Consider the following 18161-nt stretch of genomic DNA (forward strand, 5'->3'; position numbering starts at 1 on the left):
CTGTTAAAACATATCCTTTTTCTTAAAACAAAGAATTGTGAAAGTTTTTAATTGCTGCTCTTGAATTTCCTAACATCAGTCAAATAGTAAGGACAAAATTTAACATTTTGCAAAGTGTATTTACAAATTAATTGTAAAGTTATTGCTTTTTGTTTTTGTGAAATAATGCTTGGTCATATTTACATACTGAATTATACCACTAAAGTCTTTCGTTTAGTAGATGTTGCTGAAAATCCTTAATTTTTGTAATAAAGTTTTATATATGAAAATTAAATGTTGTAAAAACTTTTCTGGCAAAAAAAAGCATTGATTTTAAGTTTTTAAATATGAGTATGTACCATAAAATTTTTTGTTTATAAGATTATTCTTATTTTAAATAAAGTTCAAATAGTAATCAATAGACCTATTAATATTTTAAGTAGAAGCTTTTAAAAGCTATGTTAGTAATTAATTGTGTTTTATGCTAGTTTGTTTTATAGTATTATTAAACAATATAGAGTTTTTTTTGGAAAACATAATCATTCCTATGTCGCAAATTCTTATAGCCATTCAGAAATGATAAACATTGATCATTTATTTTAATTAGTTATATTTTTGTGAACTTTCTAAAGCAAAACTTGTTATATGTATTTTTAAAGCTAGTTTTGTTCAACACCCTTAATTCAGTTATTTATAACTTTTAAAATTTCACACATAATGTTTGTTATTAACTTTAATATCTCTTTCTAATAATTTGGTATCTTGTACAGAATAACTTTTAAGTTTCAGTATGGAGCTAGGTCCAACGGAAAAACTTTTGGTTTCTATGTACGCGGGTTAGTGTTAGTTTAAGTATTGCTTACAACACGGATTTTTACAGTTTTTTATTATAATAAAGATTTTTTTTTTCATAATTTTTATTTATTTTTTAAATATTGTCACGAAAGAATTTTCCAAATAATGCAAAGAACATTTCCTGAAAGTTTGAGATAGTTGTCTCAGATAACGAAGGGAAATAGTCCTTTTTCGCTTTTTTTAGTTACCTCCCATAAAGAAACTGATGTACCCTCCAACTTTGACCAGCTATATCTCAAAAATTATTTTGGATTTAAAAAAATCTGTAAAAAACAACTTGTAGCTTAATTAAAAATCAATCAAATAAGATCAAATTGTGAACAAAGTGATTTACCCCTATACCCTTAAAAACACGTTTAAAGTAGCTTTACAGTATCTTTTCAATGTTGTTATAAGATTTAAGACAGTTTTTTTTTATTAAATTATTTTTTTAATAAAAATGGACTAAAAGATTTGTTCTTTAAAATACTTGGAAGAAATGTAGAAAACCTGGAAAAAATGTCAGAAAAGTATTGGCAACCCTGCATAGTATTACATGATAAAAAAGTTCTTAATTTGTAAACTTTTATCTCAGTTACTAGATGCTTTTTGCAGCTTAAAAATCTTTGAAGAAGCTTTTGAAGATTCAAATTAATGAGCTAACTATGTTTGATATTAAAGATAAAAAAAAAGCTGACTAATTAAATCCCTATAAATACATTTATTCTAGTATTATTAATCAATTTTCTAATAAGTTTTACAGTTTAAGCTTTACTATTTTTTTTTTATAACGAGTCTTCGTAGAAAAATAATTTGGAAGATAGTTGTCAAATAAGGTTTTTGTATAAAATTTAAGAATCAATTGTGTGGTACGTTGTAAAACTTTATATTAAAATTATTAATAATATTATAATATTAATAATATGATGATTTTCTTAATGTAAGAAGTCTTGCGCTCACTAAGTAGTTAGACGCTATTATACTTTTAAATTAAGAATATATTTGGATATTAATAGATTGTTGTGAAAACAAAATATTTCAAAAATTTTACTTTGGTTATTTTATTTTAATTTAAAAGTTGAGTCTGTACTTCTAATTAAAGTGATTTTCAAAATAAGTTACTTTGCATAAAACATAAAATTACACAAAACTTATTTTATGAAATATTTACTTCTCATAAAAACGTGCTACGAAAAATAAACAGTCATTATGTTAATTAATTCGTTCAAACAATGAATTTACGTTGTTGTTCAACCAAAATAGTATTTTCATAATTTTTTTTTTCAATCAATCAAAATTTGAGTTTTAAAAAATTAGTTAAAAATTTTTTTTTTTTACATTTTAGATGTTGTTTAGACATACTTTTTTTGAATTTAGTTTTAAAAGTGTACTGTCGTATATTATTTAAAAAACATAGTGGCTAGAAAACTTAAAAACGAATTTTGAAAATTGACTTATAAAATATTCTTGTTGCACAGAACATTGTTATGTGTAGTTTTTTTTATTGTAAATTTCATACATTGTGGTATTAATTATTTCTATTCAACAGATAAGAACTTTATAACTTTATAACATGTAGTTAGTATAAAAAGTTTGCAATATAAGTTAAAGCATACGATGTTAAATGACTGTTATAATTTAAATGAGTTTTATTTTTAGTTTAATGATAGTTGACTGATTTTTAGATTATAGTTTTAGACTAAAACAACACACACTTTTAAATTGCAAATACCTTTAAATCAAAAATTCACAACAAAATAGTAAAAACTTTTTAAATTTACTTTTTTACAGGTTACGCAATATCAACTTTGTACCTGCACTTAATCAAGAAGTTCAAAAGTTTATACCAATACATATATTTTATTTCCACTGCTCTATTATTGTTCTATTGGAATTTTGGTAAGATATTTATAAATTGTTTTAAGTTTGTTCATAATTTATAAAAAGTTTCAAAATTGAGTTTATCCAAGTAAATCTTTAACTTTAACTATATTAAATTTTTAAGTGCTGTATTGAAATGCATACAGATAAAATTCTGGCTTAAATAGCTTGTCTGACTCATTAAACTTCAAAAATATTTGAATGAATAAAACATATGTAGTTTAGTATTAAAATTGAAATTAGTAATTTCTATTGCAACTGGGAAGTTAAAGTTTGAAAAAATACTTTTGACCAGTTATGAAAAGTTTTTAATATGTATATATATACGAAGATAAATAGTTTGAAAAATATTTAATAACCACTTTTACTAATATATTTCTATATATATTTTTTAATTTTATAAAACAGGCTGGGACATCAAACACCCGATAGCAGCAATAACTGTGCAATGGATTTTAATGCACGTTTTTGGCGGAACTAAACTTTGCATATTTCTCTCGTTTGTAGTTCAGATGGTAGGTTCAATTCATAAATTCGTTTATCGATTTTTGTGTTCGTTTTGGATATGCTGAAAAAGCGAGTTTTGTTTTTGGTGAAAAACCATCTAAAAAAAATTAGGAATTTAGTTTACTGTTATACCATTATTTTATACGAAAACGTTTTATAGTTTTTTAGAGTTTTTTAGTTTATATTAAAAAAGATAAAGTTTGTTAAACTATAGTTCTAAAAAAGGAGTAAATAACACATATTGCAGAAAACTATTTAAAGTGGGATGGTTTTAAAACTTTTACAAATGAAAGTTTTAAATATAATTAATTGACTAATTGATTAATTCTTGTTATTTGTTAAATGTTTAATTTTATTACATTAAAAACAAACGTATTATGTCATATATAGTTATTGCAATGTTTTTATTTAGTATTATAACTATAATAATATGTAGTGTCATTACTAAGTAAATTGACTGATTAATATAACTTCTACGTCATACCTTATTCATTAGTATTTTATTTAAGTACATTTTAGTAATACTCAGTTTTATTAAAATAGTGTTAAAAAAGTTTATATATAAGTTAAATTCCTTACTAAAAACTGGATGATTAATTAAAAAGGTTGCTTAATCTAATAGAAAAAATATTATATGCATAATCTAGTATTTAAAAAAAGTTTTATTTATGTTATTTTTTCTTTTATTAATCTGTCATTTCAGTTTTAGAAGGTTTGCCTTAAAAATATTTGTTTGATTATAGTTTAAAGTGTTCTAAATGTTTAGTTTTCTAAAATGATATTTAAACTGTAAGAAATAGTTACTCAGTTTATATTTTATTATAAATTTCTGTTCTACTTTTTTAGAATGAATTCAAAAACTTCAAAAAGCTTAAACAGGGGTTAAAAGCATTATAAACATTTGAGTAAAAGTCAATTGGTATAAAAACATTTAATATTGTTAAGAAAATCATATAAATAAAAACAAATTGTAAAGTAATCTTCCTTTATTGTACCAACATATGTTTTTGTGTGTTAACGAATTTAATTTTGATAGCAAACGATTAAACCTATATTTTGAACAGTTAAAAAAATCATATATATCTTTTATTCACGTAAACCATTTTATCTTAAATTTGGATAACATAAGCTTAAGTTTTCAAAAAACTACAATATTTTTGTAAAATTTAAAGGTGTTGAATTTAATATCAGGGTTGCAAATAAACCTGTAATCCTGGAAAAACCTAGAATTTCAGAAATTTTGAAAAAAGATACCTCGGAAAACCTGGAATTTCAAACAAAAATCATTAACAACCTGGAAAAAACTTGAATTTTAAAGAATTTTACATGAAAATCAATGAATTTCGATTACATAGGAAAAATCTATCATAAAGTAATAAAATTCATCATAATTTTTTTTTTATTAAAAAACACATTTCAATAGCTTTACAGGACGTTTTCAATGTTGTTATACTATTTAAGACAGTTTTTTGCCTTAAATTTAATTTTATGCTTAAAATTGACCAATAAACTTGTTCTATAAAAGAGTTAAAAAACTTAGAAAATCTGTAAAAGTTAAAAAGAACCTTTGGCAACCCTGAATATGTATGATTGAAAGTTAGTAAAAAATAAATCAATTAAACCTTAGGGATATTACTTGTTGGGTATTTACTTACAAGTGAAGGACGAAAACGGGTACTACCCTTTCAATTGGCTGTCTACGCAATGCGTGCTTGTTCTTAGACTGATCGGTTAGTTGAATTTTTTTTAATTGTATACCTTTAGAAGTTTACTTAAACTGATATATTTTTAGTATAAAGTTTTAAGAACGTATAACATCACATCACTTTTGTTAATTTCTTTAGACACTTCAATTAATGACAATTATGTAGAGCTTAACTTAAACACAAAAGTATTTATTTATAGTTTTATTTTTGTTAAAGAATAGTCAGTGTATAAAAGATTATACCAGTGGTCGTTAAAGTGTGCCCGAAATTTATTTTAGTGTGCACGAAACCTGTTTTGGTGTGCATGAAAAATAATTCAAAATTTGAAACTTACACAAGATTTTTTGGAGCTCTGGATGAAGAGCAAAAAAAAAAAAGGTCATAAGCACTTTTAATGGTAGTATTTTTAGAAATCTTCTCGGAGGTGTCCATATCTTTTTTAATTTCTTTAAATGGGGGCCTTTTGAAAAAAAAGTTTGGGAAACCCTGCACTAGGCATTATGAGAAAATTGTACATTGGGGTGCACAGATTTTGTTTAGCTTGACGACCACTGGTTTATATAACTTAAAATAGTTTATCTTTAATTAAATATTGTAAAATTCGTCCGAAATGATGTTAAAGCGTTTTTGACTGATACACTTGCCATCCAAAGATTTTAAAGTTAGGAATTAAAAAAATAGTCTAGAAAGTAAAAAAAAAACTATAGTTATTTAAAAATTGATAAATGTTGACTTTTTTTAAGATTTTACTCGTCCAGATCTGTAGAAAACTCTGATTTTTTATTTAAAAATAGTAACAAAAACTAAATTGTTAATTTTGAATAGATCATTATTAAAACTTAAAATGTATTCAGAACTTTTATAGATTATTTTGAATTTATTAAAGAATCTATTAGATAAAGAACAGTATTAGGAATACATTACTATTTTTTAATAATTTTAATAACTTGTGTTATTTTTTTCTAAAATATAAAATTTCGTAAATACTGCTTTCTAAGTAATTAAATTGTTATTCAACTTTAATTCTGTTTATCTAAAATTAATTAATTTTATTATGCTTACTAGTTTTATCATTCATAGCATTATCTAATATATGTCTTATAATACTCATACAAGTTTTCAATCAGACTTATTTATAAGTAGTGTTAATAGATCACTTTAACATTTATTTTTGTCAAACATAGTATGAAAATGCATGCACCATTGAAGTATGAAAAGTGAAAAGGTAAGAAAACACTGTAAGAGTTCAAAACACCCGTGATTGGGTTTTTTGCACTCGTTTGCAATCTAGTTTAGATAGTTATTAATTTTTTTTTCTGCAAAGCATTTTCTGATTGATTTTGTTGAAATTTTTTCAAACTGTGTTTATTTTTAGACTAAGTTAATTGTTATATATATATATATTTATTTATTTTTTTTGTAAATTTTTTACTAATGAAAAACTGTTTTTTACTTTCCGTTTTGATTTTTTTATTGATTAATATTTTGGTAGGGATACATATAATGAATCCATTTTTAATTTTTGTAGGGTTGAAGTTTTTTCTGTTAAGTTATTCTAGATTGAAATTTGTGAAAAACTCAGACCAGGTCAAGCTATATTGAGGTTTTAAAGTTGTTTTCTGAAAAACTCATGCCATTTAAAAACATTATTTAAAAAATAAATTTAAAATAAAATTCACTGAAAGATCAATCTTTAACTATCTTTATCTTTAGTTTGATGGTAGATTCAACCTTTACTTGAATTTAAAAAATGTTCTAATACTTAGTTTCCGTTAGTTTTACAATAAAAAATCAGTTTACATTTAAAGCCATAGGCGCCCTGTGGCCTTAAATCGTTAGATTACCTATGGCATAGGGGGTCCAGCTGTAACCCTAGTGGCCTGTCTTAAGGGATTACTTTTATATATAGAACCTAGTTACTTTTTATAGAATTAAATACAATAGCTACAGATTTATAAGTAGTCTAACCTTTTTTATTTACATTAATAAAGACAATTAAGAAATTTTCAGATGCATTTTGGCACTATCAAAGTTAGTGTAAAAAACAGCTTACATCAACAACAACTCAATAAAAACATTAGCTGCCAACACATAAAAATGGCTGAAAACTAAAACTTTATTCAAATACTAAAATAAAATTTAATAACAAAGTTCGGATTTTTTACACAGCAACTTATTTACAAGGATTGACGTTGGCTCTTAACGAAAGCTTAAAAACTACAAAGCAGGCTTTTTAGAGTATAAGATTTTAATTAGCTTATGAGACAGTAATTAAAAAAAAAGTTTTGGTACAAACATATGGTCTCAGGTTTTATAGTTTTTGATTTTCTTCGAAACTTAAAATTACTAAAAGTCATCTTATTTTTATTTTTTGAGCTAAAGACCTCATACTTTCAGTGACTGTTCTTGCAATTTTTAGAAAAATATTTTGGAACAAATCTTAAAATAATAATAAAAATTAAGTTATATGACCAAAAAGTTAAAAAAAACCTTATTTTTTTTATAATAAAAATTAAAATTTTCAGATTGTTTCCAAAAGATTTTCCAAAGTTTATAAAGATTAGACATACATTTTAAAAAGTTCCAAAAAATTGGACGATACGTTAAAAGGTATCCATGTGGTGTACGACCTGAAGAGCGTTTTTTTGTCGATAAATAAACAATTTGAGAAGAAAATAAAGAAATAGTCTTTTTTGCGTTTTTGGTTTGTTTCCCCCATAAGGTCCATATGAAACTGTCAAACTTAAATCGTTTAATTCTCACAAGCCACTTAAAATTTTAAATAGTAGTATGGAGTAACTGGTAGCTAACTTATTTATGTAAAACACAACACTAAAAAAAGTCAAAACAAAATCTATGGCCTTGGGTTCTCACTTCAAAGATTAGTTTTCACTTAGGATTGCTTATTAATCAAAATAGTTAATAATAATCAAAATAGATTTATTAAGGCTGTTTTGTGTTCATTGTTGCTACTTTATAAACTAATATTTATATAGAATAATTTTATCTTGAGAAACTTAATTGTAAAAATTACATTTAGTTTTTATAAAATGTGGTTTAATTTATTAGGTTAAACAATATAAGTTCAATATTTTTGGCTAAAATTTTTTTGATAAAGTTTTATTATTTAGATAGTAACCAAATAGTTTAGTTGTTGAAATCAAATAGTACTTAAAAAGTGTTATTAATTTTACATTTTAAGTTTAATTTTTATCTGTATTGATTTCTATTGTACTAAATTGTTTAAATCATAAGTTTTGAATTTTTGTTTTATACTGTTTAATTTTTTTAACGTGTCCACCTAAGCAAATGGTTTTAAAGGAAATGTAAGTTAGATCAAGAAAGTAATAACAGGCTACAGTTTTAAAGTTACTCTCTACGATACTATATTATTTTACTATTTATACTCTAAAATCAAGCTGGATTTTTCTCAAAACATTTTAAGCCACAAAACATAAATTTTTTTAAAGTACAATGGGTTTTTTGCAAATGTGTAGTAAGTAGTCAAAACAAGTTAACTTTTTTTGACTACCAGTGTTTCATTGTTGATTACTGTCTCTTAAAAATTCTGTACCTAGTAGCTTTATATACTGTATTACATAAACATGTTATTTATGTTTAAAGAACGTTAATTATTGTTTTTATTGTTTATTTTTTCAAATCAATTTAAAACGACTTAAAGTATTTAATGTATAAGGTAAAAAAAAACCGTTAAAGCAATCATTAATTTTTTTTTTTAGGATTGGCTTTTGACTACTATGATGGAAAAAGAAGTTCAAAGGTTAAACTTTTTATTAGTTTCTAAAGTTTTTTTTACAACCAAATTTTTAAATATGAAAATATGAAAGAGTGCGTTAAACTCAGATGGTTAAGTAAAGTACTTTTTCACCAATTTAGTAATATTTTTGTACAAAATAGTTATACACGTAATGTAAGTTTTCAGTCATGAAAACACTGATCAGAATTTCTTTGATACATTTCATTTTCAAAACAATTAAATATGGAATTGCTGTTTTATGCTTACTTATTATTGCATTTTCTTACAATACTAGACAGAAGTTTTTGAAATTTTATGCTAATTATATAGAAGCAAATTGTTAATACTTGTTTGAACTAACTTAGCTGCATATTGGGTTAGAGATAATAAAGTTTTGTAAAGTTTATAAACAGAATGTTGTATAAAGTGTTTTTAAAATTTAGATGTAGAAATTGTTTTCAGTTTCCTACCAAAAACCGTTACAACTAAACAAGTATGCGTTTTTAAGTCTTTATATCCAAAAAATGTTTTATGTTTAAAATATTTTAAACTTTGAGATAAACTTTGTATTTTTCACTTAATCAACAAAAAATATTACAAACATTGAACAGTTGTTAATATTATATGTTTTCTATAAACCAAATTAAAAAGTTGTTCTAACATTAATAAAATAAAAATTCAATTATTCTAAAATAAAATTTAATAAAATAATTTAAATTTTACTTTACCTATTTTTTTAGCTGTTAACATCTTAGTTACACTATCGAAATACTACTGTAGGAAATGAATATGTTATGTTTTGAAAAGTATTTATTAATATTGCTAGCACATTTAGTAAGAATACAAAATCAATTTCTGTTTTACGATATAGACTCGAATTAAAAAAGAGCACTAGTTACTAGTTTATCAGAAATTGTAATAAATTAAACAAAATACTTGAATAAATTTCACTGAGTTTTTAAAGTAAAGACTGTTTTTGTAATTCACTTAAAGATACAACAAGTAATTTTAGTTTTCTGGTCGCCTTTTAAAGTTTGTACTATTAAGTAATCAATACTGAAATATTGAATAAAGCAAATTTCGTTGTTAACGTAAACTAAGTAAAGTTAAAAATAAAGCTTTGCTGTAACGTTTTTTAAAGCAAGTGTTAGGCGTACAAAAGATCTAAAATAGGTCAAAAAAGAACGTTTTACTTAATTCAAAGCAAAGTTATTATTGGGTAGTCATGCAGTTTAAAAAAAAATATTTGAAGCACACAGTTTTCCACAGGAAAACATCACGGATGATCAAAAGTCAAGAGCCATTTACTCTGTTCCAAACCTCTTCGAAATGCACGTGTACGCGTTTTTCCCCAGCGCTTTTCTTATTGGACCTCAGGTAACACACTTTAATTAGTTGTATATATTTATTATGTAGTAATCTTTTCCCAATGTTTATAGTTTTTAGTATCTTATAAAAAATAATTGAATTTGTAGATGTATTATCATTTACACTGGGTTGCAAAAAAACTGCAAATCTTGAAAAACCTGGAATTTAATAAATTAAAAAAAAAAAACCTGGAAAAATTAGGAATTCTGTACAAAAAATAATGGAAAAACCTGTTATTCAAAATATTTTTTTTTTAAACAAATTTTATATAATAATAGCAGTAATTTTTAGACTTAAAAATTGTGTATTACAACATTTAATTAATAATTTATCAATAATTTATCAATTATTAATTACAGTAACCTCTCACATCTTTACGCACTCAAGACGTTACGCACTCTCGTTTAGTTACGCATTTTAGAATTCCAAAAAATTCAAAAAATAAAAATTTAAGTTTTTTTAATATTACACAAATTAGGTTAATTGTATATTTTTATTTTAAAAAATGTTTTTAAACACTATTTCACCTCTCTATATCTTTAGACTTTGTAACTTATGTTCTTTGACTAATTGATAAACATTTAGCTATACCTCAGTGTATCAAAAATTATATTAACAATAAGAAATTAAATTAAAATTCTGAAAGAAGTATGACTGTGTTAAATAATGAAAGTATAATTAAACAATGAGAGTTTAAAACACAAATAAATAGTACAACACTCTTGCCCTATATACAAATAAAGCAACAGGAATTTTAATATAGACACCACACCATTTCTTAGTTGTAAACAAATGCTTAATTATAATTTGAAAATGCTTAGTAGACTAGAATATAAATGTTAAGTATCAAATAAGTCACATTTAAATAAAGACTAAGACAAAATCTACTTAAAATAAAATGTAGTAAAACTTTTCTACAAGTATAATTACTAAAAATAAATCTAAATCCTTTTTTTTTATTAATGTATGTATAGTTTTATCTTTTGTTTTAATGTTTATAAATAAAGTAAAGAAATTGTTATAAGTAGGAAAGTCCCCAGTCTGCTTTTAACTAAAAGCCATTAAAGTAAAAATATTTGGTACCTCTCGTATATTTACGATCTCTCATATCTTTACGCACTTTTTCTGTGGACTCAATATGCGTAAATAAGCGAGAGGTTACTGTAAACTATTACTGAAAAAAAAAAACTTTCTAAATTTGTTTTCATTGTTTTGAATGTCAAGTATGTAGAATCAGTCAACAAGAAACTATTTCTGATGCAACTTAAAGAGTGTTTAGATTAAGAGAAATTTATAAGCAAAATAAAAATAAGAGCAAGAGAAATTTAAAAAAGTCTAATGCAGTGTTTTATGCCCAATGAGTAGTTATAAAATGTTATATACTCATTACAGTTAGAGATGTAAGTAAACTTAAATTATTTTAATTGTTACTAATTGCTTTTGTCTTCTATTTATCACTAGATTACTTTATGATTACTTGGTTATTATATAAGTTTGTAAAATTATATCTCTTGCTAGCTTTGTACTCTACTGATGAGAATTGCTCGAAGTATATCTAGTTTTATTGAAATTGTGTGTCCTGTATATCTTATTGTATGATAATTATAAATAAAAAAATTATCAATTAAAACAAACAACAAATTTAAACTAGATTATGGCTATTTATGATTATTTATTTATTTATATATATATATCAACATAAAAACTTTTGAACAATCACATGAGAAGAACTTTGAAAAAATTGGTTACAAATGTTAGTACAGGTTGCAATAGAATAAAACAAGGATAATATAGTAATACTGTATCGTTTAAGTAGTCTAAATCTACCAAAAAACTCCATATTTAAAATTAACTTACTACTAAAAATGGTCAAAAAACGATTCACTTTTAAAAACCTGGGAGAAGTTCTGAAAAATTTTGAAAACCTAGAGAAAAGTTGCAAAAAAAAGTGGCCACCCTGTTTACTTTCAATCATGTTTGCCTTGTTGAAAAGATTATTAAAAATGTTTAGCAAAAAGTTCTTATGATTGAAAACAGCAATTATGCTATTTTGTACCAAAGTAATGGGCAATGAAAGTCTAAGTGTATGTTCGATTACAGTGTTGATAGTAGCCAAGATTCAAGTAAACTATTTATTAAAATTTACTTTTCTAAAACTTTCTTAAACTTGATTATTTAGTTAATTTTTTAGTCGAAATTTACTTCTTTAAATAAACCTAAATAATATTATTTTAAATACAGTTCATTTTAACAGCTTTAGTTCAATCTTAACTTTTCAATATATTTTTATTTTTTAGTTTCCATTGACAAGATTGAGAAATCTCGTGGAAGGAAAATTGATACCTGATGGAAAAGTAACAAATACTGAAAGGTTTTCATATTTGCAATAAAAGTTTTTAATATTTTTAAACTTTTTATTATGGCTGTTTGCAACGTACGGTCCGGAGGCAGAAACTGAACTACTAACAGACGCTTAAAAAATTTTGTGCAAAACAAAAATAGAGAGTTATTTTATAAAAATACCCTAAATTATTATAAACTAAATTGTGTTCTTAATTCGATCTTTAGTGCACAGTAGCTATTATTGAATAGTTACTTGATATAATTTTTTTTTTTAATTTTCTAAACTTTATAGTACAATTTTATAAATGTTTTTTCAAGTCCACCCTGTAAAAGTGTTTAAACCGACAAATCTGGCCTGCCGACTAGAAAAGTTTTTCACTTTTACTCTAACTTCTAGATATAAGTAATTGTAAAAATCAATTACTTGTTTGTTGAATTTAAGTTTTGTAAAAACTAAACTGCAATCCTTCTTCTAACAGTTAATGGATTTTAATAATTTATAGACTGATATTTTTTACTCAGCTAAAAGTGTTGACTTATTTACTAAGTCAATGTTTTTATAAAGAGTAAATTTTATAGCATTTTAGTTAATTAATAATTTTAAAGTTCAATTACTATTAAAAAGTTTAATCAAAGTAATATTGATACAATTGTACATTCCTGATTAGTTTCAATTTTTTTCTATTGTTTAATTTATTTTTCTTTTATACTTATCGAAATGTTTAAACTTTTATATACTAGCCAGAAATTGTTTGTTGGAAATATTTTAGAAAAGAGCAGAATAAAATTAAATAAGTTTATTTATTAAACATTTACTGACCAGGTACAAGGAAGCAATCAGCAAGTTTTTGGCAGGAACTTCTGTACTGGCGAGTATACTGGTTTTGGGCAAAACATTTGACATTTCTTTCTACAGCGACCCCGCTTTCAAAGTTTGTCGACCTGGCATGTTTTTATTTTTTTCGATTTTAACAAATGAAGCCTAGGGTTTCTGTCTTTGTACCAGATTTTTTAAAATACCTGTTTTAGCGTTACTAGAATATGTTTTTAGTATGCGTAAGAGCTAGTAAATATTATAATTTTGATAATAAAAAACATCAAACAATTAGAATTCGATGTGTGATTTAATTTGCTTCAAATCAATAAATACTTTACTTGTTATAAATTATTAAAATTTTATGTACTAGAACTAGTATAATCAAAAAAATAAAGTTCATAAAACCTTTTTATTACCTACTTTTTTGATTTTTTCAAAGTAAACGCTAAATTCTATAAAATTTGAAACAGGAATATACGTTCATGGAAAAATGGGGTTATATATTGGTCACTGGCCACATGAAAATTTTGACATACATGGCGCTATGGTGTATCAATGTGAGTTTCATTGAATAAGTAAAAAAAAAAACTAGTTATTTTACTTAGTTTTAAGGCAAACATACTTTTCATGAAAAATCTATATTTTCTAACTTCAGAAAGTTTTCGTGAATGAAAATTAAGTTTAAAGTTTTCTAAACTAGATTATTTATTTTATGATTTTACGTAAATTTTTACTGACTGTGAACTAGTTTTTTATTTAATATAAGATAGACAAAATTAATAAATCAAAATTATAAATTATCTTCTTGTTATTAAATTTATCTCTATTTTGTGAACGCTAAAAACTTTTTTGAAAACAATATTCAAATTTATAATATTTATAAACTTTAGATTAGACTAAAGTTTTTTAAGTAGTGCTCTTATTTATTTTGTGTAAAATATTTATTAATATCTTTTAAACCTTTTATTCTTAAATAATTCTTAATGCATTTTTTAATCCTAAATTTAATAACTATTAGTTTAAAATTATAATAGTCGTTAATGTATTTATATAATTTAATCAGATTAATATATAGGTCTTTTTAAACAAAAACTTAATTAAAAAGGTTTTCTTTCAAAATAGACATATACCTATATTCATGAAATAAACTAACTTGATATTTGTTCGTTGACCAACTGAGCACACTTAATTACTAAATGTAAACTAGGTAATTAAGTATTCTCTTTTCAATACAAAAACAATTGTTGTTAAACACCTTTGGCTACTAAATATAATAGAATTACTAAAACTAGCAAAGTAGTTATGGAAAAGAGATAAGATAGAATGTTTATAATTTATAAACTATTTTTTCTTTTCATCATACTTTCTGTGAGCACTACTATTAACCCTTTGAGAAATACAGGTCTTGACTAGTAAGTTAACTTAATATTGAAAATAGTATAAGAGTAATTATTGTCATCAGAAAATCAAAAACTAATGAAACAGTTTTAAGTGTTATACTAAATATTGGTAACTATATTTGTATACTTAAGAAAAATAATTAAATTGAAAACTGATTAAAATAAGAATAAAAGCTTGGTAGTATTAAGCTGTTGAAAATGTAAACCAGTCTACCCAAATTTTATAACTTTTGCGAAAAAAAGAAACAGCTGAAAAAATCTCCTTTATTATTTTTTCTATAGGAGTTCAGCTGCGTGATAATCGGCATATCGGACGAGTACGATGCGGACAAGGATGAGGTCGGGTTCGGCGCGGTGATCAACTCGAAGATGTGGCAATTCTTCAAAATAACCAGGTTCCAGCACGTCATCCCGTGCTACAACATCAACACCAACGGATGGGTGCTCAGGTTGTAGTTAAAAAATAATTTTGTAAGTGAAGCCCCAAAAGTCGTAAATTTTGTCCTTGACTAAAGGCGTTGAAAATTGTTTTTTACAAGTTTGTTTATGTATTATAACAAACTTGGTGAAGTTGTAGAATCTTAAGATAAATATAAGTGTATCCTAGTAAACTGTCTTGTTAGCTTTTATTTTAATTAAAAATTTATTATTGATAATGATATAGATTTTTAAAGCTTAGATTACACACACTGGTCTTCAACGTAAATTTTGTCACTGCTAGTCACATATTATAGTTTTAATTCTTATTGTAGTTTAACCTTAACAATGTTTTTTTTTATGAGACTGAAAACTAGACACAAAAATTTTTGATTAGCTTATTTAAAAAAGTCACAGTAGTCTCTTAAAAATTTGAAAATGATTCAAACTTTTCGACCAGCTAGCTCTCCATAGCAACCGATCAGGCTCATTTGTTACGTCATAATCTTATCGCAGGTACATCCACAGGAGACTGAGGTTCCTCAACGCGCGCGCCCTCTCCCAGTTCATCGTGCTGATGTTCCTGGCGGTGTGGCACGGCTTCTACTTCGGCTACTTCACCGCCTTCGCCTACCAGTTCGTCGCGTTGAACACCGAAAAGCAGGTTGGTGTGAGTTTGATAAAGGAGGTTGTTGAAGTCCTTGTGTTTTTTTCTTGTCACGTGTTCTTAAAAGTATGCCATCTGTGCTAAGGAAACATTTTCAGCACTGTTCAATAATAGTTTTTTGTATTTCTTTTGATAGTAATGGTTGATAAAAATCCAAAAGTTTCTTCCAAGTATATTTGTATAATGTTTGCTTCAAAGCGTAAAGTATTTGGTAAAAGTTTTTCAACAAATCTGTACACAGGTATAAATATAATTTTAAACAGAACAGTTTAAGAGAGCTAAATTTCGTAACTCAAACATTGTATTGTAAAGCTTAAGACTTCGATAAAAAATAAGCCTAATTAAAATGTTTAATTGACTTAACTTGTAAATTTTATTAAGTGGACGAGTTTCATTTTATTCGTGTAAAACAACTTAATGTTTTAAAACGACAAGTATAATATTCATTATAATCAAGCTTTAGTAAAAAATAATTAGATTTTTTTTTTCAAATTTTACTTAATAACCATTAGTTATTATTATTGAACTAAATAGTTTTATCAATAAACGGATTTAATAAAAATTCTATGTTACCATTTTAACCTCTTTAATAAAAAAATCCCAATAAGTAAATAACTTAAAAAAAAAAGTTGTTCACTAACTAATCAATAACATATATAAAAAATTAACGGTGTAATCGTACATAATCATTATTTTAAGCAAAAGTTTTTTTTTGTTTAATGAAATTTATTTTGGTTAAAAGTAGCAAAATTTAAAACACTAGTTCTAAGAATAATGTAGTTGTAAAATTTTTAAAATATTTAATAAAAATCTTTAGTTATTTTTAGTTTTAATTATAGCGAGTACTGTTTTTGTAGTAGACTTACTTGTCAAAAAACATGAAAGGTTGCTGTTTTGAAATTATATTAGTTTTTGAAGTAGAGTCATTTTTATGTTGTTGTATTTTTTACAGATAATCAAAAGCTTGAACAAAATTGATTTTGTGAAAAAGTTCTTGAGCACTGCCAGCGGAGAAATTTTTAGCAATATTGTTGGATTTATTTATGTTCACTTTTTCTTCGGATACGCCACTATTGACTTCAGTCTTTTAATGTGGCACAAGTTTTCACCAGTTCGTTTATACCTGTTTTTATTTTATCGAATCCATTTCCAGCACTTGATAAGTTATACTGTAAATTACTTACAATACTTTTGATTTATTTACTTGAAAAAAAAGTTATTACAAAAGTTGTATTCACACATATATTAACACTTTTAGGGAATAGAAAGATATAAGTTGTATTTCACTATCAAAAGTTATCATTTAAAACTCCTATTATTTAAAACTATTTTTAGGTAGATGAAACTAAACAAATAATAAGGTACTTAATGTAAGAATTAAGGCTAAAATAGCAAAAAAAAATCAAACTAATTTATTTAACGAAAAAAAAGATGCAAACTTACAGTTTTTGGTGTTTAGATTCAATTTTTTCAGGTCTACTCGGAATTGTACTGGCTAGGTCACGTGATGTACCTTGCGCTGTTCCTGTTGGCTCAAACGATCAACGTCACGTGTTACCTCTTCAAGTCACGTGACAAAACCGATGCGGGCAACACAGATGGAAGGATTAAAACAGATTAGAATTTACTTTTTTTTTTCTGAAAATAAGTATTGAATGCTCGTTATACCACGTCGTTCATTCGTGTGTTTATTTTATATAAAAGTTTTAATTAGATGATTTTATTGAGCTTAACTTTTAAAGATTAAATAATACAACTTTAGCATGCCTATAAGCAAAGCATGATTTATAAACTATTACTTTCTTTAAAAACTACATTTCATTTCAGTGAGAATGAATTTTAATTTTTAAGTAAGAACTTTTCAGGACTATTCTAGTACACATTAGAGGTTCTCCACCTGTGAGCATCAATTCAGGCTTGTTTTTACAAGTTTTTTTTAAAACTTTTACCTGCAGTTCTGCGTTCGCTGCTTTTAACTTTGAGCCAATTGAGTACTATATTTGATTTTACCTTGAAATGCTTGTTGGAAACAGATGCGTGTATATTTTTTCACTATACCTCTGCTTTTAACAAACTAAAGCTTGGCAGATGACAAAGTTTTATATTCTTTCATTCTTTTGTTGATTTTTCTGTTTTCGGTACACACATTTTTAATATGAGCTTGGTATAATAAAGACTACGAAATTTCGAATACCGTATAGTGTTTCTTGTTTTGTTTGTAAATACAAATTATTTCTTGGTATAATTTTAAAGTATTAGTTTTTGTTGTAATATATTTAAACTTAAGTAAAATTTTAAGTTTTTACAGTATAGGTCTTGTAAAAATTATGTATATGAACACTTTTTTAAACAAATAAATAGTTGGATAAAGTATTTCCAACTAAGAATAATTGATTTTTTTTATAATCTAATAACTTTTTAATATCTAGTATGTAATGTATATTTTTATACTGATCTAACTTTTGATGTTTTCAAATTTAATAGA

The 18161-nt window shown here is 24.7% G+C and overlaps 1 protein-coding gene across 1 annotated transcript; it reads left to right on the forward strand.

The window, feature by feature from the left end:
- The first annotated feature begins 747 nt into the window (after positions 1–747).
- LOC145842231 (lysophospholipid acyltransferase 5-like) lies at positions 748–17851 on the forward strand. Its single transcript, XM_082949648.1, has 13 exons — positions 748–815; positions 2605–2712; positions 3103–3209; positions 4829–4931; positions 8648–8688; positions 9934–10041; positions 12330–12403; positions 13199–13307; positions 13663–13749; positions 14875–15041; positions 15526–15673; positions 16629–16787; positions 17151–17851. Exons 1-13 carry the CDS (start codon positions 770–772, stop codon positions 17295–17297), a joined length of 1404 nt encoding a protein of 467 aa, XP_082805774.1. The 5' UTR covers positions 748–769; the 3' UTR covers positions 17298–17851.
- The last annotated feature ends 310 nt before the right edge of the window (positions 17852–18161 follow it).

Source organism: Thalia democratica, chromosome 8, assembly GCF_965202585.1.
Source record: "Thalia democratica chromosome 8, ktThaDemo2.hap1.1, whole genome shotgun sequence".
Lineage (NCBI taxonomy): Eukaryota > Metazoa > Chordata > Thaliacea > Salpida > Salpidae > Thalia > Thalia democratica.

Coding starts and splice junctions, on each gene's coding strand:
- LOC145842231 (XM_082949648.1), top strand. CDS start 770: ATGGAGCTAGGTCCAACGGAAAAACTTTTGGTTTCTATGTACGCGG. Junction 816..2,604: donor TTTGGTTTCTATGTACGCGG/GTTAGTGTTAGT, acceptor ACTTTTTTACAG/GTTACGCAATATCAACTTTG. Junction 15,674..16,628: donor CGTTGAACACCGAAAAGCAG/GTTGGTGTGAGT, acceptor TATTTTTTACAG/ATAATCAAAAGCTTGAACAA.